The sequence below is a fragment of the Gekko japonicus genome, unplaced genomic scaffold, assembly GCF_001447785.1.
Source record: "Gekko japonicus isolate JY-2015 unplaced genomic scaffold, Gekko_japonicus_V1.1 scaffold59, whole genome shotgun sequence".
In the NCBI taxonomy this organism is placed as follows: Eukaryota; Metazoa; Chordata; class Lepidosauria; order Squamata; family Gekkonidae; genus Gekko; species Gekko japonicus.
The window spans coordinates 233,640-258,163 of NW_015169174.1; the positions used below are offsets into that span (position 1 = coordinate 233,640).

General features: G+C 45.9%; 1 protein-coding gene across 2 annotated transcripts in view; it reads right to left on the reverse strand.

The window, feature by feature from the left end:
• The window catches only part of R3HCC1L (R3H domain and coiled-coil containing 1 like), a 73,918-nt gene that overhangs the window by 12,862 nt on the left and 36,532 nt on the right, over positions 1-24,524 (reverse strand). For both annotated transcript variants that reach the window (XM_015415924.1, XM_015415923.1), the window contains exon 2: positions 2,245-4,052. In XM_015415924.1, coding sequence (XP_015271410.1) covers positions 2,245-4,038 — 1,794 coding nt within the window. In that variant the 5' untranslated portion in view covers positions 4,039-4,052. The remainder of the gene's footprint in view (positions 1-2,244; positions 4,053-24,524) is intronic.

Genomic DNA, 24,524 nt, shown 5'->3' on the forward strand with positions numbered 1-24,524 from the left:
GACTATGCAGGGAAGTTCCACTTGATGTGCTAGCATTTCTGCTAAAGGTGCTGAAATAACATGTGGTCTCTTGTGCAAGAAGTGCCAAGCACAGGGCCTGGGCTGGATTTGGATTGGTAGGCTACCTGCCTAGAAAGGTAGATTTAATTTCTATGCCATTACTGATTGGAATAAGCAGCAGTGAACCCAGAGCTACTTCCTGTAAAAGCTGCCCCCATGGAGTTTTAACAGCTTCCGTTGCCAGGGGTTTAGGATGGTTTATGAGCTAACCCTTAGTAATGAGGCTGCTTAGTTAATTTCAATGGTTCACGGGAGCTATTAGCAAGCAGAATCCATTCAGTTCAACCCTGACTCTTAAACAGGCTTGGATGCACTTTGAAGCAATATTAGGATACTTTGTTACTTTAGGTACCTTTGTGTCACTCCAAAAAGTAGTGGGTTTATGGTATTGATTTAAGCTTTAATAAGAGGCTTTCAGCCATCCAGCCGACACGGTGCTTTCCTTGTAAACCAAAGGCAAGGCTGCACATTCCCTGTGCTGAACGCCTCATTGTAATACATTCAGCTCTACCATTACAGGGCAATATGCTAACAAGCCAGCACCAATTAAAAACCTGCCATTTCCATGAAACTTCACGGTACATCTCTCCATGCCTCTTGGTCAGCACGATAGTTCTGCTCCACAGCAACGCAGACTCCACGCGCAGCACTTCTACTTGCTTTATTGCATGCATTTTATATACTGTCAACAGAGGACTGTATTTCTCTTTGCGACACAGAGGCTTAGCTATGCTGAGTCTAGCAGGCAGTCGGGAGCTTTGCTGGCTGCCGGCATTGGCTGCCTTAGTTAATTTCTGTACTTCTATGTTTACCAACTCCTCAGCCATCACTAGGGTTGAACATTTCCACAGGAGAGTGTGACCAGGAGGGGTCGCTGGCCCTGCCTTCCCAGCTGGGAGATGGTAGAGGAGAACAAGGGGAGTGGGCCGCTGGGTGGCAGACTCAGGGAGCCTTCCCCAGGCCAGGTTGGGGGAGGAGGATATCCAGACAAAGCAGCTTGGGACCCACACAGTCAACACGCTGTGGCTGTGGCAGCCACGGCTGAAGGAAGTGTTACTCCTGGGAACACTGGGAAAGTGAAGGGCCAGAGGGAAGGGGGAAGATCTGGTTGTTAGGAAGAGTTTTAAAGCCGTGGTCAATAGAAGCCTGGGGTGGTGGACAGAGGAGGAGGGTGAGAAGCCAGAGAGGGTGTGGGCAGAGTGAGGACACACCCACCCCCACCCTGGGAAAGGCCAAGGAGGCAACTCAGAACTGAATAAATGAAGTTATCTAGATAACGGGAATCCATGGAGTCTCTATAAGGGAAAAGTATGGAACCCCTCTCTCTCTCAGTCTGCTACACACCTTACACATGGTACAGGGCTCTACAGCTCTGCCTACAGATAGCCATACAGGACATGAATTAATCCTGACCTTTGTGTGAGCACTCATACTCATCCTGACTTCTTTGTACTTGGGCCCCTCAACTTACAGCTAGCAAAGGGAATGTACATCTACAGAGAATCCATCATTTTGGCATGTAATAATATGGTGGTGGCTTCTTCAGAATTCCAAAATTCTCATTACAAATTTAAATAAGCAAGTTAATAGTCTTCATGAATGTAGGAAAATGTTGCAAAGTATTTGGGAATTCTGTGTCTTTATTTTGGTCTAAAATTTGTTTGTTTTTAAGAAGGTGGAGGAGGAGGAGGAGGAGGAGATTGGATTTATACCCCGCCCGTCACTACCCAAAGGTGTCTCAGAGCGGCTTACAAACTCCTTTCCCTTCCCCTCCCCACAACAGACACCCTGTGAGGTAGGTGGGGCTGAGAGAACTCTTGACAGAAACTGCTCTTTTTCAAGAACAGCTGTGCCAGAGTTATGGCTTGTCCAAGGTCATCCAGCCAGGTGCAAGTGGAGGAGTGGGGAATCAAATCCGGTTCTCCCAGATTAGAGACCGCGCACTTAACCACTACACCAAACTGGCTCTAGACACAGTGTTTATGATATACATTTCAGGATGGGGGGATGGATGGACATTCATAACCTATGAACAGCATGGAGATGCAGTTGATCAAGATTTCAGATGAAAGCTTTGGCCTGACTCTGAACCAGCTATGAAACATACATTTCCACATGCACATAGCTCCTATGAGAATGTCTTGTGATCCTCAGTTCTGGAAGAGGACCACAGAGGGTACTCACCCCCTCCAGCAACTGTGGATCCAGGCAATCACCATCATCATTGAAGAGAGAATCCCAGGTCTCATTTGCCACGTTGCCATCCTCACTGAGGGTTGCAGGACCAACACTGGTTCCAGTGGGCTCCTCCCAGCTGGATGGCACACTTGGTTCGGCTTCTCCTTCTGCCCTGTCTCCAGATGGATGCTGCAACTTCATGCCCATATTTCTCTGGGCTGGATCTTCCATTGAGGTCCCACCCAAGGGTGCTTCTGCTTGGTCCAGAGTGCTCTCAGGATCCCCCACAGCTGACAAGTGTATAATCTCCTTGGAGGTACATTCCTGTAAGCAGCTGGCAGCCTCCTTGGCAGAACAACTTGCCTCAGGATTGTGCTTGCCATGAGAGTTTTGACCCCCTAAATCAAATGTGGCATTTCCTACTGTCACTGAAGCCTCAGACTCAGAAGGTTTGCACTGGCAGATGTGGAGAGAGAAGCCATCCCTCTTCTCATTGCCACACACCTGTCCCAGTTCACCCTCCTTGAACATGCAACTGGGCAGACCATCCAGCCTCCCACAAGGCCCATCTAAGCAGCCTGCAGCCACCCCTGAGTTACCTGAGAGTTGCTTGACTGCATTTGCTGCTAGGCTACTTGTCACTGTCTGGATCAACATGCTCTCACTCACACAGCTAGACATATTATTCATGTTTTGATCAGACATGTGTTCAGCTGCATGACTATATGCTCCACTCTTGCTTTCCTCTTCATGGTTTAGGGTGCTATACTTATTCACTTCCACTGGAGCCAGAACATTCCTGCCTACATCCTCAGTAATACTAACTTCCTTTGGGTCTGTCTCATCTGGAACTCTCTTGGGAGCATATTCCAACATGCTACTGTCATCTATCTCTGTGTGACTGCAGCTGTCTATCCATTTACATGTGCTATGTGTATTGCTAATGTCCCCCAAAATGCTATTATTGCTGTCTGCTTCATCCGATATTCTCTCACTTGAACACTTTGATGAGCAATCCTTATGTACCTCTCTGCTGCCTGTGTTTTCAAACGTGTCATCCCCACTTCCCCCAGTTGGTCTCAAATCACATCTACTCAGATCCTTAACCTTACCAGCCAGCGTACTTTTTTCACTCATCTCTGTCTGATCTGAGAGTCTTTCACTAGCACACGGCAGCACATTCTCCTCACTGAGCCCTACCTGGTCTGGGAGGAATGCTCCTGCCTGCTTGTTCATCTCAGTGCTGTAAGTCTCTTGCCCTGCAGAAGGAAATATGTGTTTTTGTTCCCAAGTGCAGTCCACACTAGGTAAACCTGGCTGAATTTGAAGACCGGCCATCCTCAGTAAACCAGTGGAGAGCACAGTGCTGCATTCAAGAGGTGCCTCTAATTCCGTGTTTGGCAATAATGCTGGTGTTTGACTTAGGAATCCAGGGGAAGACACCTGAAAGTGTGATTTGGGCTTACGTAGGGGCTGTGGCCTCTCCTTGTACTGTATCTTTGGATTTGAGCTGCTTTGGGGGAACCCATCTCTGGATGTAATTCTTTTCTCTTCTTGGGGGAAGAGGAATCCTCCCTGCTCTCTGTGAAGTAAGCCTCTTCCAGCTTTGGGACTTGTCCTTGCTTCATGTCCTTTAACGACTTCCTTCCCTGATGGACCACGGTTCACCTCTCTGTCAGATCTGGTGGCCAATAAGGTGCTGGTTTTTGATACTGCAATTTCGCGCCGTGCTCTGGGAACATACAGGGCCATGTCTGGTTTCTTGGGCCGTATCCGGGTCCTCTCTGTATCTGGCTGCATAGTGGTTTCGACACCTGTAACAGTGGAAAATAATCAGTTCAATGCCCATATCCAACAGTGATGGCCCATGTAATGGGAAGACATGAAACAGCAGAAATGAGGAGTTTGCTTAGCTTGGAATGGAAAAAGGCCCCAATTGTCACTTCTTACTACGCAGAAGTGCATGGAAAAAGAGGAGGCAAGTAGTAGAATTAGCTGAGATAGCAGCTTCCTCTGGGCAGAAGACAAGTGCGTTTGTGCATGCTTTCAGATATACTGTTATAACTACAACATAACAATGGCTGTATGTATTCTGCAACAGCAAAACCCAAATTTTGAGCTCAGAACACATTAAGAAGAATGTTTGCATATAGTAGCTTCACTTAATTACTTTTCAGTTCTAAGACTCAGGGGTTCAGTGAATGCAGCCAGATTGATTCAGCAGTGGAGTGAAATAAAGAAGACAGAGGACATGAAAAGAGGAGCTGAATATACATTCGAGTGGTAAGAGATTAGCCAATCACAGACCAGGAAGTACCAGCAGTGCAGAACACCAAATCTCTATCCACTGGCCTTCGAGAGCTAAGGCTTCCATCCCCCAGGTGGCATCTCCCACCACTACAACTGATCTCCAGCTGACCAAGATCCATTCCCCTGGGTATAACAGCTGCTTTAGCCGCCTCAGAGGGCTCCATGGCATCACCTCCCCACTGAGCGCCCCTCCCCAAACTCCACCCACTCCAGGCCCCATCCCCCAAATCTCCAGAGCTGTCAACCCTGTTTCCAGATTGCTCTTTCCAATCATGAGGGCTAGAAGTGCACTTTTAATGTAGTAAGACCCTTAGTTGTGTCAGTGCTGGACCTTTCAGGTAAGGCAGTTATAGCTATATAGTTATAGCTATTTGAACGTCTGTTCACATTTAATCTACCCTTGCATCAAATATTTCCTGAAGATCGATTCTGCAACCCAAACACCTCTGGATTCAGATTATCTTTTCGTTTAAATTACTTACCCACCTTCTCCCCAACCAACAGAGGGCCCATGAAAGGTCATATAAATCATACAAAAACAATTAAAAATGAAATAATTTTCCATCATATGATTAAAACTAGCTCATAAGTGGCTCTCACCAAAGATAAAACATTTGCTACCATCACCTTTAACAAAAAAGCTTTGCCTAAAGGTTGGCACCAAAGACAAGCTCCTGACCCCTAACAAGAGATTATTCCATAGCACTGGGGCTACAGCTAAAAAGACCCACGAACAGGTGAATACAGTTCTACAGTCCTGGGAGATAGTGCAGCAAAAATAGGATGTGAGGCAGACAGCTGGCACATGTGTGGCACATACAGAGAGAGACACTCCCTTAGTTATTTTTGATCAATAGGCTATGTAAGTACATACTCCTTGCATCAGAAATATGATGTGAGGCAGACAGCTGGCACATGTGTGGCACATACAAGGAGAGACACTCCCTTAGTTCCATTTTTGATAAATCGTTTAGATACTCCTTGCAGCAGGATTTGATAGCATCAGCTTCCTTTGTGACTATATCTGCCCTTAAATGCCTTTCAGACAGAGCTTCCTAGAAAGCAAAGCAGTCACACCCAATTAAGCCACAGTAGCTTTGCAATAGGTGCAAGACAGGAAAGAAGCATTGTTACAGACTCCTTTGAGATCCCAGATAGAAAGTTGTCCTTGCTTTTTCCAAAGACTGACATGAATAAGCTTGCTTTCTCCACAGCTTCAGCACCCTGACACCAGTGGCTTCAAGACCTGTTGTGATGTGAAAGTCCCTTTTTTCAAACCTTCACATCTCTAGCCCCAAGTAAATTTTACCTCTACTCTTCAGGGAATCACAGCAATGCCTGGCATAAGCTTAGTGCCCTTCAAGGAACATAAGGGGGGGGGGGAATGCTACCTCCAGAACATCAGACATTCCTTCCCAAACTAACCATTTCATCTTTGTAACTACACAACTTTTTGCATTCTATCACAGTAAGTCAAACACATTTGAGGATAAACCAGTTGAACAGAATTAGCTGCAACAGATCAAAATGCAAGTTCAGTCCACACTTAATTCCTATCCTAGACACCTACCAAAACCCTGTTTCTGGGAAACAAGTAACCAGAAAGGGGAGCCCAAGCTACTGAGGTCACTCATGTGTACTTTGAACACAGAGAGGTCAGGATGAGATGCGAGAAGTCACAGATGAGCCGAATAAGGAACCACCCAGGACCTACATCCCAAGAAAAAAAATAACACCAAGCTCCAGTAAACTCCACCTTGCTATCTCATAGGAATGTATTAAGATAATTGATAAAGCCTTCAAAGCTTAGAAAAGAAGGCAAGAATGCCTCTCCGTAACCCTCTCTTCAACACCAAATGCCCAAACTCAGTGCTATAGCAGAAGCTACATGAATGCCATGGCTGGAAGAAACAGCCTGTGCTGTACCCTCTTACCCTCTCCTCTTTACAATCATGTTCTTATGGATATGCAATAAGTACAGTATATAAATCCTAAACTGACAAGCACCTAAAAGAATAGATTTAAGCTCCCACAAACTAAGAAGTAAAAGATCCACAGTATATGCTAAGCATACTACATCTCTTCTTAGCTATACTTCTGAAAATATATAGTACACACACCATTACATTAAGGTTCAAATGTCCATGAAACTGGAGCAGAAGGAGCCGCACTGAGCATTCCACATGTGCTAACACCTGCGCCTTTCCACAAGCACTTTCCAATCCAGTGGGCTTCACACCAGTAAGCCTGATGCGACTAGATGTTCCATCTTGCCTTGTGAAAATGACCTCTACATATATCCAAAACCAAGACAGATCCATGTCTGCACTGAGAGAGGCCCATCAGATAGATGGTGCTCACAGGAGGACATGTGTGACAGAATAATTCTAGGCCTGTTGCATACATGCGGTATGATTAATACAGCGCTTTTTATTCCTGTTTCATTAAAAAGTAAAGGTTCCCTTGCTCGAAAGCCAGTCGAATCCGACTCTAGGGTTGCGGTGCTCATCTCCGTTTCAAAACTGAAGAGCCAGCGCTGTCCGAAGACGTTTCCGTGGTCATGTGGCTGGCATGACTAAAAACCAAGGCGCACGGAACGCTGTTACCTTCCCACCGAAGTGGTACCTATTTATCTACTTGCAATTTCTTGCTTTTGAACTGCTAGGTTGGCAGGAGCTGGAACTAGAGATGGGAGCTCACTCCATCATGCGGCACCAGGGTCTCGAACTGCTGAACTACTGACCTTCCACAGCCTGCAGTTCAGCATCTTAACCACTTGAGCCACCGCAGCTCCACTCCTGTTTCATTACCGGGTGAGTTGTTCCCAGTTCCCAGAACAAGAGCTACTTTGGCTCTAAAGAAAGACTAATAACACAGGGTTGTTCACAAAGGAATGCCTGCTAACTGTGACTTGCATCTCCTGCCATATTCCAGCACAGAAACCTGCTGCTGCATCAAGCAAGCATACTGCAATGTGCTCTAGTTGGGGCTACTCTTGAAGACTATTTGAAAGCTGCAGTTAGTACAGAACACTCTGGCCAGAATGCTGCCTGGAGTGGGTCACAGGGATTCCAGTCTTGTTCCATCTATACTAGCTCCCAATTTGCTTCTGAACCCAATTCAAAGTACTGGTATTGACCTTTAAAGCCATATATGGCTCGGACGCAGCATACCTTAAGGACTGCCTTCTCCCATATGAACCTATCTGCCTACTCTGGTAATTTTCGGAGGCCTTGCGTCAAGTACTCCCAATATTAGAGGCTAAGTCAGGTGGCAACCTAAGAAAAGGCATTCTCAGTCAAGGCACCAAAATTTTGGAACTCCCTCCCCAGGGAGATTAGACTGTGTCCTTTTGTCATTGTCTTCTCCCAGTAAACATATTGGCGCTCCTCCCTGGCTACACATGTTTGTTATTTGTATGCCTTCGTGTTCTTATTGTATTGTCTAATATTTATATACACACATTTTAAATGCTATTTTAATGTTTTAAATGTTTAATGCGTTGATGTTTGCCACCTTGGGTGCCCTATCTGGGTGGAAAGACGTTTAAAATTAGGTACATGGTACCGCTTTGTTAGCCGCCCTGAGCCTGCTCGCAGGATGGGCGGGGTATAAATATAATAAATAAATAAATAAAATAAATTTGGGGGAAGGGCTGTGACAGCGGCAGAAGGTCCCAAACTCAGTCCCTACAGAGCACCTCCAGTCAAAGGGACTCAGGCTAGGAAACAGCTCTCTCTTCCTGAGACAGCTGTTGCTAGTCAGGGGAGATAATACTGAACTAGCATGAGTAAGTGGGGAGGGGCAAGGGACTGCTCACTTGAGGTTATTCTCAGGCAGAGCCGATGACGCCAGAGGTCCTGCCTTCAAGAAGAACACCTCACAAGCTTAATAGGCTAGAAATGTAAGGGGTAACAGGGAGGAAAACAAGCAAACGCCAAGGGTTGACTCCTACCAGGGCAACCTGCTCATCTGGTAGATGACTGAGCTGCATCTATGCATCCAGCTTGCACAAGATTCTTTGGAAATCAGTACTCAGCCTCATGCCACCTTAGTCAAGGAGCCCTCTTGATCAGCACTATTCACATAGGGAAATTAGAGATATAAGGCCAAATGTACACAGTGCAGAAAAATCAGAAACAAAGCTGAGCAAATAACTAGGAAATCTTGCATCCTAGTTCTTAAATTATAAGCTTCTGCTGACGTACAGCAAGGGACAACAACGGAGGAGCCCAGGGCCCACCCACTCGACCTCACCACCCTTCAAGGGACGGAAGGGCCACCTGAGAATTCTGCTTTGCTGTACTGATCGCCAAAAGCCACTCCCTTCTCAACGGAAGGAACAGAACCCAGGAATCCTGGCTCTCAGGATTCTTACAAATACCTGGACACATTCGCTTCCTCTTGTTCAAAACCCCGACCCTTTCCTCCAAACCCCAGACCGCAGGGCCTTCAACTATAACCACCACCCTGAGGCCCCGTGTATTTGCAACCCCCTTGTGCCAAAGAGATTTATTTTTCATAAGCTTTGGCACAAACAGCAAGGCTGCTATCTGCCAGGCACCAGGCCCCCATAAATATGCATCAGGCCATGTTTATGGAGACGGATGGCTCGGGGGTCTATCCTGTGGTTGGGGGGGGGAGGAAGAGTTGGGGAAGGGTGTGGCCACAAGATTAATCGCTGCCCACTCTGTTTAGGGGTATTCATCATGGCCCCACTGTCAGGTAAATCACTGGAAAAACACCTCTCTGGTAATTAATGGGAAGTGACGGATGGACAGCCCCTGGGCCCATTAATCTGGACCATCAGCAGCAGACCAAGATTATGAATGTCAGGATGCATAAACTGTACACCAATCAATAGGGCCAGGAATTCATCCAAGGTTCTCATTTCCGAGGCACCTCCGGTGCATTAGGCTCTGCTTGCCTTCCCCTCCCTGCTCTGCTCTGCTCTCCTTTCCCCTCCCCTTAACTGAAAACAGATCCCTCCTTACTAAGTGCAATGCACAGACAGCGTAGAATCTGGAGGGCAGGTATATTTACACTGAAGCCTCACACACCATACAGTACAGGCAAACACCCGACCCTGACCCCAAAGGCAGGAGGAGGAGCAACTAGATGTTTAGCACTTCTACCTAACTAATTTTTATCACAAAGGTGAACGTAGCTAGGAAGTGAAAGCCAAGCAGGAATCACAGTTCAGAAAGGAGGTAGCTCCATCAATAACCTGGGCCAGAGAATACTTGCCTACTGCCTTATGCCAAAACTCAGTCTAAATTCTGCTCAGTACCATGGCTGCAAATGCCTTGCATTTTGGGAAATTGTCTACAGAACACATCAAGAAGAAGAAGAAGAAGAAGAAGAAGAAGAAGAGATTGGATTTATACCCCGCCCTTCACTTGGAGTCTCAGAGCGGCTTACAAACTCCTTTCCCTTCCCCTCCCCACAACAGACACCCTGTGAGGTGGGTGGGGCCGAGAGAACTCTGACACAAACTGCCCTTTTTCAAGGACAGCTGGGCCAGAGCTTGTGACTGACCCAAGGTCATATCAGCAAGTGGAGGAGTGGGGAATCAAACCGGGTTCTCCCAGATTAGAGTCCGCGCACTTAACCACTACACCAAACTGGCTCTCAAGGGATCCGGGATGCCTGTTGATTCAACATTCAGCCCAGAGGAAGCTCTGGGTAGCCTTACTTCATCTGCCCTCACATCCCTCATTGAACCATGTTGGCACTGACACACCAAATACAATCCCGGGTGCCTGTTCTCCCCTTAAAGACAGTGCGCTAGGCTTTCTCTAGAGAAGGAGTGGTCTGCTAGCCTCAGTAATGAGGATGGTGGATACAATCCATGCCCTCCTGAGAAGTATAGGAGCTTTTCTCTAAGGCCCAGATCACTTTTTGGAAAACTTAACTAGAATAGTGCTGAAAGCTTACGGGACCTTTTACAAGACAGTGTGGGGATCAAGGCAGCCTCCCCTGGGATAAGGGGCAAACCTTAACAGACCAAAAAAAAAAAAAGGCCAGAAAACAGTCCAATCTATTTCCTAACCAAGGTGCGAACAGAGCCGTTGGATCTTTTCCATTCTCCAATAAGCTAATTTCACCAGCAGAATGGTCCCCTTCATCTTTATTGACTCTGCGAGAGGAGAACGTATCATTAAGACAGCTCCAGCCCAGAGGAGTCATTTTTCAGAACGAAGTACAATCTATTTCTTTCCAAGCAGCCACACCCACTGCGAATGAGGAACTGTGCTTGGCTAGCTGGGCGCTCTGAGGCTCTCTCACACCAACAAACTCCACTGCAGCTCTGAAGGGCAACGGTACACAGGAAAACAACTGCTCTTTGTCACCTTTGTTACCCGAGCACCACACTGAATATCTGTACCTGCAGGAGACTGAAGTTAGTAAAATGGAAACAGCCACCCAGATGCCAACAGAATGGTGCAGGTGTCCCTGTGGGGGTGGGGGAGGTTGCAAACACCATCAAGTGAGGATCCACTGAGTAGTTTTCTACATGAGCAGCAGAATGGAAAGGCTAACCCCTCAGGGGTGACTTTGGGGCAGCCAGAGATCTGGGACCTCCCAATACTTCTACAAAGCCAACAGCAACAAGGCAGCAAGTGGGATGCTTTCTGAATATCACCTTCATTACTTAGCTTAAAGGTCCATGGAGTTTGGCAGGCAGGGGGAAGGAGGACAGGGAGCTCCTGTTCTTTCTCCTAACTTATGTACCACAACCAGTTCCCTACCATTCCTGTCGCTCCCATACCTCACAGCACAAGTGTAGCATGTCACAATCCACTCTGCCTTTCCTTGCCTCTAATACAGCAGTGCCCTAACCTGGATGTCCCAGGCTAGCCCAGTCTCATCAGATCTTGGAAGCTAAGCAAGGTCGGCCCTGATTGGGAGACCACCAAGGAAGTCCAGGGTGGCTATGCAAAGGCAGGCAATGGCAAACCACCTCTGAATGACCCCATGGGGTCACCGCACGTTGGCTGAGACTTGACAGCACTTTCCTCCACACCAACACAGTTGTGTTCGTAAAACACCGCAAGGATACACTGCTCTTATGGCTAGGGAGCACTTTCCTACATTCAAGCCATGCAGTCAGGCCAGGTAGCCAATGCAACAAGTAATGAGGAACAGCCTCTCAAACCGGGTTGAACCCCCCCCCCCCAGGAATCTGCTGGGGCTCCTAAAAATTTGATGCAGACATCAAAGGATTTAAATGTTTTCTCAGCTTTACATGAACTGTAATGGTAATGGTTCCCTTGCTCAAAAGCCAGTCGAATCCGACACTAGGGTTGCGGTGCTCATCTCAGTTTCAAAGCCGAAGAGCCAGCGCTGTCCGAAGACGTTTCCGTGGTCATGTGGCTGGCATGACTAAACACCAAGGCGCATGGAACACTGTTACCTTCCCACCGAAGTGGTACCTATTTATCTACTTGCAATTTCTTGCTTTTGAACTGCTAGGTTGGCAGGAGCTGAAACTAGAGATGGGAGCTCACTCCATCATGCGGCACCCGGGTCTCGAACTGCTGAACTACTGACCTTCCACAGAACTACTTCCTAGAAATTTAACAACAGCTCTCAGAAACTGGAAGTTTTTCAGACCTGTTCTCATGCTAGCTACCAATTCAGCAGCCCAATAGTAACAGAGTGAATTTGGGAACATTTATTATCTTAGTCTGCTGACACTTGCCGATTTCAATGCTGCTTTTACAGCAACAGTTGCTGAAACAAAGGGGGTCTCAGGTTCTGTTCAATGCTTTTTAGTCTTGATGATCATAGAGATAACGAAAAGATGTGACTGCAGTGCATGAGAGTGCTCAAGGCTCAATACCAGAAAGCCCGGATATACAGTCCCCAATGAATACAACACATGTTTTAAGGACAAGAGCTCTAGCACTGAATCAAGCATTTTGATCACTGGCAACCTTTTGATCACTTATACTGGAGGTAGCCAACTGACAGCATGGATCTGATTCCCAAAGCAACTTATCAGGCCCCTAGTCACCCCCCGCTTACATTACATCAAGCTACAGTAAAAAATTCAGTTTCACTCATAAAGAAAAGAAGCAACGAGTCTGCAGTGTATTTCCCTTGCAATCTGTCACTTTAGGGGATCTCTCAGAAAGCACACTTGTTCCTCAGGCCCTCTCTCTCCCATCAGCAGTCGCATATCACTAACGGCATATGCTCCATACCTATGAAGCTCTTTCTGCCAGAGGACCCCAACCTAATTATAGAATCTGACCAGCCATGAGGAGGTCGGGTTGTGCCAATCCTGGGTTACTGTCAGGAGAATACAGTAGTTACAAGAATGCTGGTTGGCTTTCTCTGACCTAGGGATCAGTAACCTTTTGTCATTAAAGAGCTAAAATGCACTGAAAGTCAGCGCAAGAGATCAACATAAGGGCCAGCATAAGAAAATTCATTTGCATAATGGAATATATACAGTTTAACAATACTAATATGTGACATGTTGCTTAATAACCCATACAGTTTCTGCAGCCCAAACACTGGGTGTTGCAAGTCTTTTATTAGGAAGTAGTACACAAGAAGTCTCACGAAAAGAAAAAGAAAAACCATAGGCAGGAACATCCAGAACAAATGTTTCAGTGCATGGGCATAAACAGGCACACTTGGATTCCTGGCACCTGTTCATATCTACCATTTTCTTATTCTTGATTATGAAGCTCAAGACAACTAGGATATGGCTACTGCGGCAAACTCTGCAGAGGTTTCTTTTCTTTTTTTTAGGGTGGGGAGAGGAACTGCAGTCCACAAATTTTATTTTCCAGGTTTTGTTATCTCTCTTGCATCTGCAGTCTATTACACACTCCATCAGATGCCCCCCCCGCCACGCCTCGGCACCAACCCATTTCATGCTCAGAGGATTGAATCAGTGTCCCTTGGCGTGTCTCCTTTTCACACTACACTGAGCAACGTAACTTCCAACTTGCTGCCCTAAGTTCTACATTGAATCCCATAATCCACACTGCAGGACACGGAAGCTGAAAACCACACAAGTAACGAAAACACCTGCTATGGCTGGCTTTTCAAAGGCAGTGCTGGAGACAAGGCAGCTCTCAGACTGAGCAGGGCTACAAAGCCCGAAGCAGAAGCTGAACCCTGATGGTTCTCAAGCAGGCATCTTTCAGAGCAGGGGAACATAACTCAGGATTACTTTTAGGGCCACTTCTACTGACTCAAGAGGGATGAATATGTCAAGAAAAGGCTATTTTTATTGCGTGTCTTTTAAATCAATTCTCCATCCACTCCCCTTTTATTTACAGATCTCATACCAACTTTTTCGCCTTTCTGTGTACCATAGGGCAATCAGAATCCTTCTGTACTGCTTTCCCTCATTTCCTTTATCTCTCCATCTTACTATAAATACTACGTATTTGTACCTCTCAGTTGCATGCCCCCTTCTGTTTCCCCAGCCACAGGTCTCTTTGCAACCCTGTTACTCCCCCCCCCCCGGCCCCTGCTCCTTTTTCTGAACACCACAGACTCTCAGTACCCCATGTTACCCCATTTTTGTCTGTGTTGCATAGCATTCCCTTCTCTGCACCTACCGTTACCCCATCTTTGCCTATTTCCACGCCTCACAGGCTTGTCTGCCAGCTTACAGGCTCCCTCCTGCCACCCATCATGTGCAGAGTGCAAGTGAAACCCTGCAGATTTGCAAAGCCTTCAGTCTCCACAATTAGCTGAAACACCTGGGCATACTGGAGATTGTTTCCTGACTACAAAATGGAACTCTCAACTATAATTTAATTCTGGTTTGTGGGAAGGAAACAAATCCCAAAGTGTCCAGGCCCCTGCATGTGGAAATTGCACCAAACTGGGGCAGAGTGAGCACAGTAAAGAACTTGGGGAGGTGACAGCGAGTACAGTAAGCAACCCATGTCCACGACAAGCAACCAGGCATTTGTTATGATGCCTTAAAGTGCCTTCAACTCTTCCTAGCACTGTTGTCTTTTCTAGTGACTCTTGTCTTCTCATAATGTGACCAAAGTACACATTATGTTGAGCCAGTTGAGTCATTTTAGCTTCTAGGGAGAACTTAGGCTTGATCTGATCTAGAACCCACTTATTTGTCTTTTTGGCAGTCCATGGTATCCATAAATCTCTCCTCCAACACCACATTTCAAATGAATCAATTTTCTTCCTGTCCACTTTCTTCATTGTCCAACTTTCTCATCCATACCTAGCAATGGGGAATACTATAGTGTGAATTATCCTGATCTTGGTTGCCAGGAGCATATCCATACCCTTGAGAATCTTCCCTAGCTCCTTCACAGCTGCCCCTTCCCAGTCTCAGTCTCCTTCGGTTTGGAAGCACAGCCCTTCAGCTTGCGAGACCTGAGCAAGGCTGTTAACAGTAGGACGCTTTGGAGGTCAGTCATTCATAGGTTGGCCGTAAGTTGGAGGTGACTTGACAGCATTTAAAGGCACACACACACTCAATGTGTTCTGTCACTCTCCCTGCAATTCACACAGAGAGAGTCTTAGGCACAGGTGGGCCACACAGCATGGTTGGTTGCCTGCAACAGGGAAAGCTAGCATCAACTGTGTTACTTGCCTCAGTCTAGGAAGAAATGGAGAAATGCAGACATACTGGGATTATACATTTTTAGATGCTGTATTTGGATTTTATTGTACTGATTTTAGGTTGTAAGCTGTCTGAAAGTTTAACAGGAAAAAAGCAGGATATAAATGTTTTTAATGGTTAAATATTCAGAACTCCTGCAGGATCTGCCAACATTGACATTGGGGCTGCAAGCAGCCCCTGTGCCTTATTCTGCTGTTACAATTCTGCTCTAAACAAAGGTAAAGTAGAAAGTGGAGGGGAGAAAGAGCTTCAGCTTATTAAGAAACAGGAATACAGACTGACTTAGTAGCACATGCTGGCAACAGGTGAGTAAAAGTCACCCAGCAGCTCTTCCAGGGAAAGTCCAAAGCAAGCTAACTACATATAAAATATTCCACTCCTGTTCTGCTACCTTTGCAATCCATCTTTGGAACATAATCTTGTCAGGGCTTCAGTCTTGACAGCAGCAACTGGGATTTCAGAAACTGTTGGGTACAGCAGGGAGCAGTAGCCACTGCTAGGGGAACACCACTCATGGGGGGGGATAGATTGGGAAAACCTACCAAGGAAGGACAGAGATGAACCCTAGGGCACAAAGCTCTCTACCACACGAGCAGTCAGTCAGTTGTAAAGGCTGAAGTGGCACCCCATGAGCTCCCAGCAGCCTGGATCACTTCCTGGCAGCAAACTGTATTTTTAGCCTTTGAGGTTTCCGATTCCACTCAATCCATAATTCCATCAATAGACTATTTAACCTTAAAGCCATGATCACAGGAGAGAAACAGCAGCCCCTTGGCCTGGGCAGTGAAGGGAAGGCAATGCCTAATATCCTTTGCCCCACAGCACTGAGAAGCCAGAGCTTACACCATCCCTGCTGTTGGCCCTAGGGAATTTGCTGCCACCTTCCTCAGGCTCAACATTGACCACAGAACATCTGCCTACATGTCCCATTATCCACTTGCTTTTGCTATGTAGGAGCAGCTCTGGATTGGTGCTTAGGGAGCAGTGAAGTGCCCTTGTGGGACAGCACCAGGTGTCATTCAGCACTCATACATGCACAATGTCACTCTTTATCGCCTGCTGCATAACGGGCACTTCTTACAAAATAATAATGCTATTAAAAAAGAGTGAAGTGCAAGGAGACTCCAAACAACCCAAATTAGAAAGCCCTTTGGAACGCTCCACTCATTTAGTCTCCAGGCACATGGTTAGAGTGACTCCCCCTCAGTGGGAGCACCTTGGTAAAAGAAATATGGGGCCTCACAGCATTCATTTCCCCAGGTCTCTCACTATGTGCTGGAGAGCTACAACGTAACTTGCATATTCTTATGAAAACCCTAACCATCCTCAGCAAGATATATAGTCCCCATGGCCCACCTGAGTTCCCCCATGCACCCCTACAACACACACAAAACCCCTCATTTATTACAAGCTAGAGAGATCTCCCAATGATAATTAACCTCTAACAGTTGAGCCAATGGATTATTCATTAACATAACTGCTTTTCCTGAGACCGGCACAGCTTTACAGGAGAAAAGGAATTTTGATTAAGTACTGCAGCGACCGCCTACACCTTGCTTGCAACTGGCATCCAGTTGCCCTGGTGAAAGCCACCTGTAGCAACATGCAAAGCTATGCATCCAGTCCAGGACCACTGCTGCTCCACACCACTCTCCAGCACCTATCACACAAACTGAAACATAACCCATCACCCCTCTTCTGGGTTCCAGCACAAGCCACAGTGGCAAGCCCCATCCCTTTGAACTTTACTGCACAGTAAAGGCTGGCCTGGGATCAACCTCTCTTCATGCAGTGACAGGCACTATGATTGTTGCAATATCCCTCACACGGATGAGCCTACTGAGGTCATATGTTAAGTACATTCAGTAGTAAGAGACAGAGCCTGAGAAGCTTGCGGTCTTTAACCGTAAGGCGAGCTGTATACAAACTGAAGAATGCAGGGCATATGAAGGAAGGAGGAACTGTCAGTCCAGAGTAAGTAAGGAAATGGTTAGAGAGCATCTAGCTGCCTTAAATACTTTCAAATCTCCAGGGCCGGATGGCTTGCATCCCAGGGTGCTAAAAGAAATTGCAGATGTTATTTCAGAGCCTCTGGCTCTAATCTTTGAGATGTCCTGGAGTATTGGTGTTGTGCCGGAAGACTGGAGAAGAGCGAATGTTGTCCCGATCTTCAAGAAGGGAAAAAAGACGGACCCGGGAAATTACAGGCCTCTCAGTTTGACATCAATACCTGGAAAAACTCTAGAGCAGATTATTAAACGCTCTGTCTGTGAACACCTTGAACGGAATGAGTTAACTGGTAGTAGCCAGCATGGGTTTATCAAGAATAAATCATGCCAGACCAACCTTATCTCCTTTTTTGACAGCGTTACTAAAATGGTTGACTCTGGCAATGCCGTGGGTATAGTGTATCTAGATTTCAGTAAAACATTTGACAACGTTTCTCATGATATCCTTGAGGATAAGCTGGTTAAGTGTGGGCTGGATGGTGCAACTGTTGGATGGATTCATGGTTGGTTGAAAAATCGTACCCAACGAGTGCTCGTAAATGGCTCTGCGTCTAGCAAATTGACAGAGTCCATGTGGACGATCAACCCTAAGTAGTCTCCCCTGCCATCTGAGCATGAGGGTTGGTGCTGGTAGTCCTGGAGCTGGCCTGCTCCCAAAAGCCGTCATGCCAAAACCCCTTAGGGGGATCCCCATAACTGGGAAAGTGGCATGCAGGCCAATTTACTAAAATGGATCCAGCCCCATGCTGATACTACCAAACATTGTGACAAGAAGAAAGCATCAAATCAGCAATAAACATAAATAGCATACCGTTTACCCTCAACTACAAGTAAGAAAATGCACTACCCTTGTTGTGCCCCTGGCACGACACATTACCATAGGTCCTTTTGGGTGGGGCGAGATTACTTTTCCCACTGTTCAGGCAGCCCATCCCAATATAGAATAGAATGGGAGGGACGTGGCTTGACGGCAGCACATGTGAAAGGGATCTAGGTGTTCTGGTTGATCACAAGCTAAACATGAGCCTGCAGTGCGATGTGACTGTGAAGAAAGCTAATGCAATCTTAGGATGCATTAACAGAAGCATTGTGTCCAGATCACGGGAGGTGGTAGTTCCGCTCTATTCTGCTATGGTCAGGCCTCACCTGGAGTATTGTGTCCAGTTTTGGGCACCACATTTTAGGAAGGATGTTGACAAGCTCGAGCGTGTCCAGAAGAGGGCAACCAGGATGGTGAGAGGTTTGGAATCTAAGTCTTATGAGGAAAGACTGAAAGAGTTGGGTATGTTTAGCCTGGGAAAGAGAAGGCTTAGAGGAGACATGATTGCAGTCTTCAAGTATCTGAAGGGCTGTCATGTAGAAGATGGAGCGGATCTATTCTCTCTTGCTCCGGATTGCAAGACTAGATCTAATGGGTGGAAATTACAAGGGAGTTGTTACCAGCTAAATATCAGGAGAAACTTCCTGAATGTAAGAGTGGTTGAGCAGTGGAACAGACTGCCTCGGGAGGTGGTGGATGCTCCGCTGGACATTTTCAAGCAGAGGCTGGATGACCATCTTTCGGGCATGTTGTAGGGCTATCTTTCGGCTATGCTCCTGCAGAGTGCAGGGGGTTGGACTAGATTACCTACAAGGTCCCTTCCAACTCTAACATTCTATGATTCTATAAGCAGCAACCTCGGAACTCTGCCACACTTACTTGCATTTTTGGGATCCCCATGCAACTTAGGTCAGTTAATTGCCTTAGGTCCCCATGCAACTTAGGTCAGTGAACTGCCTTGAATCCAGACAGCTGGATGGCAGACCCAGCCCTGAATTCAGCACCATATGAATCCATGTCTATTTTGATACTGCTAAACAACTGATGCTATATAATCCTACACCCCTTTCTAAAAACTATCTTGCCCTCCACCCTTGTTTCCTAAGCATACAGAGAACAGGGAATCAATCGCATTTTCAAGACTCCCAAGGATCCAAATGCAACACCCTTTTAAAAAGTCACAAGAAGAAATAATTCACACAGTTTTCAGCAGACCTACTGTTTCTAATGCCAGCTCCTCAGTAAAATTGGGTTTAAAGTCAATGGCATTTTTATAAAGCTGCATGGAAGAGACAACGCAACAAAGGAGAGTGAATTAATGTCTGACCGAAAGGACTAAAGAAATTAGGCAGGATTTTACAGATATATCAAGGGCAGTGGCCCTGCTAGAGAGCACATCAATAAATAAGGAGGGAGAAGGAATTAACAAGGAATCCAGCAGGAATAAAATTATTTAAATCTGCCTCAAACCAGAAAAATAGAGAGGAATGACCTTGTGAGGAAAAAAGCTGTTTTACTCTTACATATAAGCCTCACAGTGACATGCATCCCAGTAGAAAGCAGGTTTGGCCAGCTGAATTACAGCAACCTGTTCAGCTGTTGGTAAAAAGAGTGGAATTTCTGGTTAGGGGGTCTAAGTAAGAGACCGTTTGGAATGCTGGCTCCTCTCCCAGATTCCCCATATAGCCGCTTCTGTCTGGATTTTCAGTAGAAGATAGCTTTGCAACTGAGAAACAGTCTGCTGCCAAGCCTCACATCAATATCAACTATAAAAAAGGGACCAGAACAAAAAAAGTGAACACATCTAGACAGTGATGGGATCATGGGTGATCTGGGCAACCAGGATTAAAAGAGCACAAGATTGACTCTATCAGAATTGCCATCAAAAAGATACTGGGTGGAGAAACAGCATTAAAATTCAATGTGACTGAACTTCGGGGAAAGATTCCCAAAATTTTATTTCCAAATGCCTGACAATTACATTTGCAGATGACACTAAAGGGGAATTTGCGGCAAGGAGCTGAGAGAGCAAGGAAATAATTCAAAGGAAGTGAGCGAGGCTAGAAATAAAACACGATTCAGCCGGGCAAGGCGCAGCTTGCAGAGACGGGGAAATGCAGACATTCAGCAGGGACAGAAACCTGGAAAGAGACACAGGGTGAGAGCAAATTGGAGATGAGCTGACAATGATGAAAGACCTGCTGCTATTTCAGGCTGCAGAAACATCACACCCCAGAGGAAGGGGGGACAACAGGCAGGATGCACCCATGATCACAAAGATCAGCTTTGCCCATTGCAAACTGGATGGAATTGGTGGGGCACATCAGGAGGATCAAAGAGGTAGAGGCAAAAGGAAGGGACATCCCTTGTGATGGATAGACCTCTGATGTCCCCTCACATGCACAACATCCCCTGTATGAATGACTAGGCAGGCTCCTCCTTTCCCCTTTACTTCAGTCAAGTTCTCAGGCAGTGTTATTTGGCAGTCATTAGGTCTCTCTATAGCAGGAAGAAACTCCTGTGGGGAGGAGGGTCCATATAAACTCACCAAGGATATGTTTTAAAAAAGAGACCCTGAAAAGACTCAATTAAGAGCAAGTGGCTGGCTGCATCGCCTGCTGGACCCAATTCTTTCCTAGCACAACCACAATGCTAAAAGATGTCCACTTGACTCTCCCAGTCCTGTCTTGATAAATCCAATACAAAAAAAATATGAGTTGTGCCATCAGAGTTTTTACTCATCATAAAACTAAGTTCACCAATCTCCTTTCAGAATACTGGGAATTCTGGCTATTTTTTTTGCAAAGTAACTTTTGAGCCAGCTGCTGAAAAAATATTGAAAAGATGGAGACTCTCTCTATACTTGCTGTCCCACTGGTGGACTCCCTTTAGCTACTATGATCTCCCCAAAACTTCACTAGTTTTCTCACTGAGATTCTCTGTGCATTCTCTCTAGCTGTGTTACTCCTGTGCACTTTCACCAAGCCAGGAGTGATAATTTTATAAAGCGATGAACATATTTGATTTGCATTTAAAGAATATAATGGAAATTTGGTTCACAGAAATATGATGTAGATATAAAGCTTGTAATGTTCCAGACAGCCATATTAGTCTGTTGCAGCAAAAGCAATGATCATGGCATTGTAAAGACATATTATCACATAAACTTCCATGGACTATTATCCACTGAATCAGATATGTAAAGCATCATCCTTAGTTGGTCACATGCACACACACAAATTGGTGACAACCCAGTCCAAATCTCCAGATGCCCTCACCCATTGGTTTCATGTAGATGCTAAATAACACAGGAGACAAGATTGAACCTTGCAGGACCCCACTGGCAAGAATCAAAGGGGCTGAGCAGCAGTCCCCCTGCACCGCCTTCTAAAACCGGAACAGAACTACCTCAAAACAGTGCCTCCCAATCCCAGCCCAGAAAGGTGGTCCAGAAGGATTCCACGACTGATGGTACTGAAAGCTACTAAAAGGTCATCAACAGAGTCGCACTCCCTCTGTCCTTCTCCCAGCACAGGTCGTCTATCAGAGTGACCAAGGCTGTTTCAGTCCCATAACCAGGCCTAGAACCAGACTGGAAAGGATCTCAACAATTTGCTGCCTTCAGGAAAGCTTGAAGTTGTCTTGCCACCACCCATTCAATCGCCTTGTTCAAGAATGGAACATTTGAGACTGGTTGTTAATTACTGAGATTTTATGGGTTCAGAGTAGGCTTCTTTAGTAGTGCCCAGGGCATGCCCAGGGTAGGTTTCTTTAGCAGTGGATGCACCACATCTTGTTTCAAGGTTGGGGTGACCACTCCCTCTCTTGGTCCCAGGCAGCCAGCTTCCCCCCAGCAGATTTAAGTAGTTCTGAAGGGCAAGGGTCATACAAGAAGAAGGGACGGGTTTTATATTTCACTTTTCTCTACCATAAGGAGTCTCAAAGTCTCCCCTTCCCTTCCTATCCCCACAACAGTCACCTTGTGAGGTAGGTGGGGCTGAGAGAGTTCTGAGAGAACTGCAACTAGCCCAAGGTCACCCAACAGGCTTCACGTAGAGGAGTGGGAAATCAAACCCAGTTCTCCAGATTAGAGTCTGCTGCTCTTAACCAGTACACCACGCCAGCTCTCAAGCAGGTGGTAGGCCTCAAACCTCAAAGGATCCTGTCCAAATCATCAGACTAATAAACACAAAAGTATCCCCAAACCTGGACAAGTCAGCACCCTGGCACCATCTGACCCTGTCACTGCTAATGCAGAGTCAATGTTGGAACAGGTGGGAGAGATTTTATCTGCAAAGTGCTGAGCAAAGCAGTCACAGCAGGCCATGGAGCTGTCCACCTCCTCCAGCAGGCCAGATCCCAACAGGCCTCTGACCACCCAAACAGCCCTGCTTAGGGGTTTTTTTCCTGCTTAAAGAAGAGTTCTGCGAAGCTCAAAAGCTTGCTCACACCCACTATAAAATGTTGTTGCAAATGCTCCAAAGTCCCAGCCCCTGGGATCAGTCACTGCCCCCCCCTCCTCTAAATTCCAATACAATTCAAATACAACTGTTGTCAGAAAGTGGCCCATCACATAGCTGGTCACCAGCAGCAGAGATGTGAACAACGCAAAGAAGCTGAAGCACGATGGTGAAGAATGGCAGTTATGGCGTGCACTGGCAGGAGACAATGAAAAACGTAGCCTGGCGGCCAGGAATGAAGGGTATATGTTTTACGAGGCACTGAAAGCCTGGGACTGCATGCGCGCTGGGAAAGGAGGGAGGTGCAGCACAGTAATGAGGGATACCATATAACTTCCATCCTGCAGGGGCTCTGACAAACAGAATCTCTTTGTAATTCAATAAAGTCCCAGCAGTTTCCATGGTTCATCCATCGTGCCCAAAGGAGTGCAGCCACTAGTCACATAAATTGTTCCAAGCCAATATGTATAGGGAAAGGGTGGGGAGTAAAAAGGGTGGGTGACATTGATATGCCTCCCCAAATACAGCATCAGATACCAATCAGTACAAACTTCCTTTTGAGCTCACAGCAGGGGAACCACATAAGGAACATTCAAAAACTGCTTAAAGGAAGATGGGTCTTTGGAACAAGATAGGATCTAACAAAAAGAAACGGAGGATCATTTGATCCTAAAAAGTTTCGTACGCTACCCACATGTAACATCCACTTTTAAGAGAACAGCTGTATGGGGCTGCACTTTGATACGTTTGGAAAAGGTTTTCCTTCCAATATCATCAGAGCAACTAAATGGGATACCAATACCAGCTCTCTATACTAGATAAGTCAAGTTGTGGCTGTTACCCATCTGTTAAAAGAAAAGGAGATTTTCAGATTATTGGTGGTGGGAAGTGTGTCAAGCCCCAGCTGATTTATGGCAGCGTTTTCAAGGTGTGACCCTTCCTTGGGGAGGGGGCCTCCCATCCAAATACGAACCAGGGCCAAGCCATGTTTAGCTTCTGATCTGATGAGATTGGGCTAACCTGGCCCACCTAGGTCGGGGTTTCAGATTATTAGTCTTAAATATACTTGCAGGCTACTTCCAAACCACTTCCAAGTGGCATAGCAGTCAGGATGTATATCAGGGTGAGTGAATGAGAAAGGTATGCAGAATGGCACTGGGAGTTTCAATGCCTGTCCATTATACATATCTATTACATATTAAAATGGAGATTCTTTCACATCCCACACAAAAGGGCATTAGTAACTGCAGAAAGTTCAAACAAGTTCTCTTGCTATGGAGAGAAAAATCTAAGTTCTTTGATCAGACATGTAATGTAAGTTTACCCAATATATTTAAAAGTATTTTTTAAAGGAACAGAGTGATCAAAACATGCACAGTCAGACAATATCAGTAATTACAGAGGAAAAAAAATATGTACAGGTAGCCTGCTTAAATACATTCTATAACATGTTGAGAGTTGTTCAGCAAATTTAGGTGGACCTGAATGGACTGGTTTTTGTTTTTTTTTAAAGCAATGGTGGTACATTACAAGCATATTTTACCAGTTTTCTGGTATCTGTATTAAGATACTGGTTATAGGCTATGAAGTTCTTAAGGAACTGGCCCACATAAATCTGGGATTACTTATTCCCCCTATGCCTCATTGCAAACTAAGAGCTCCCTCTTAATTTACCAGCTGTGCAGCAAAACAGAGCAACTGACAGATGCAGACTCACTCTTGACTCCCACATCAAAACCATGGTATGCTTTCTCCCTTGAGACAGGATAGTGATGGAGAGGCTTTTCCAGTACAGGGTGGGGGTTATATATTATAGAAGTGTTGCTTCATTGTTAACAGAGAATTGTTGTCATTGGAAAAATATAAATTTGTATTATAATATTCTGAACTGTTGTGCCTTAATAAAGAAAGAGAATAAGATTATTTCTCTTAAGATTTATCAGAACCAGAGCATTGTTTATAACAAACTTTTGATTTGGGAGGGCTATGAGTGCCACAGCTGTGGTTTCAGCCTCCTTTTAGTCAGTTGTGCAGACCAGGCCTTACACACTCAGGGCCAA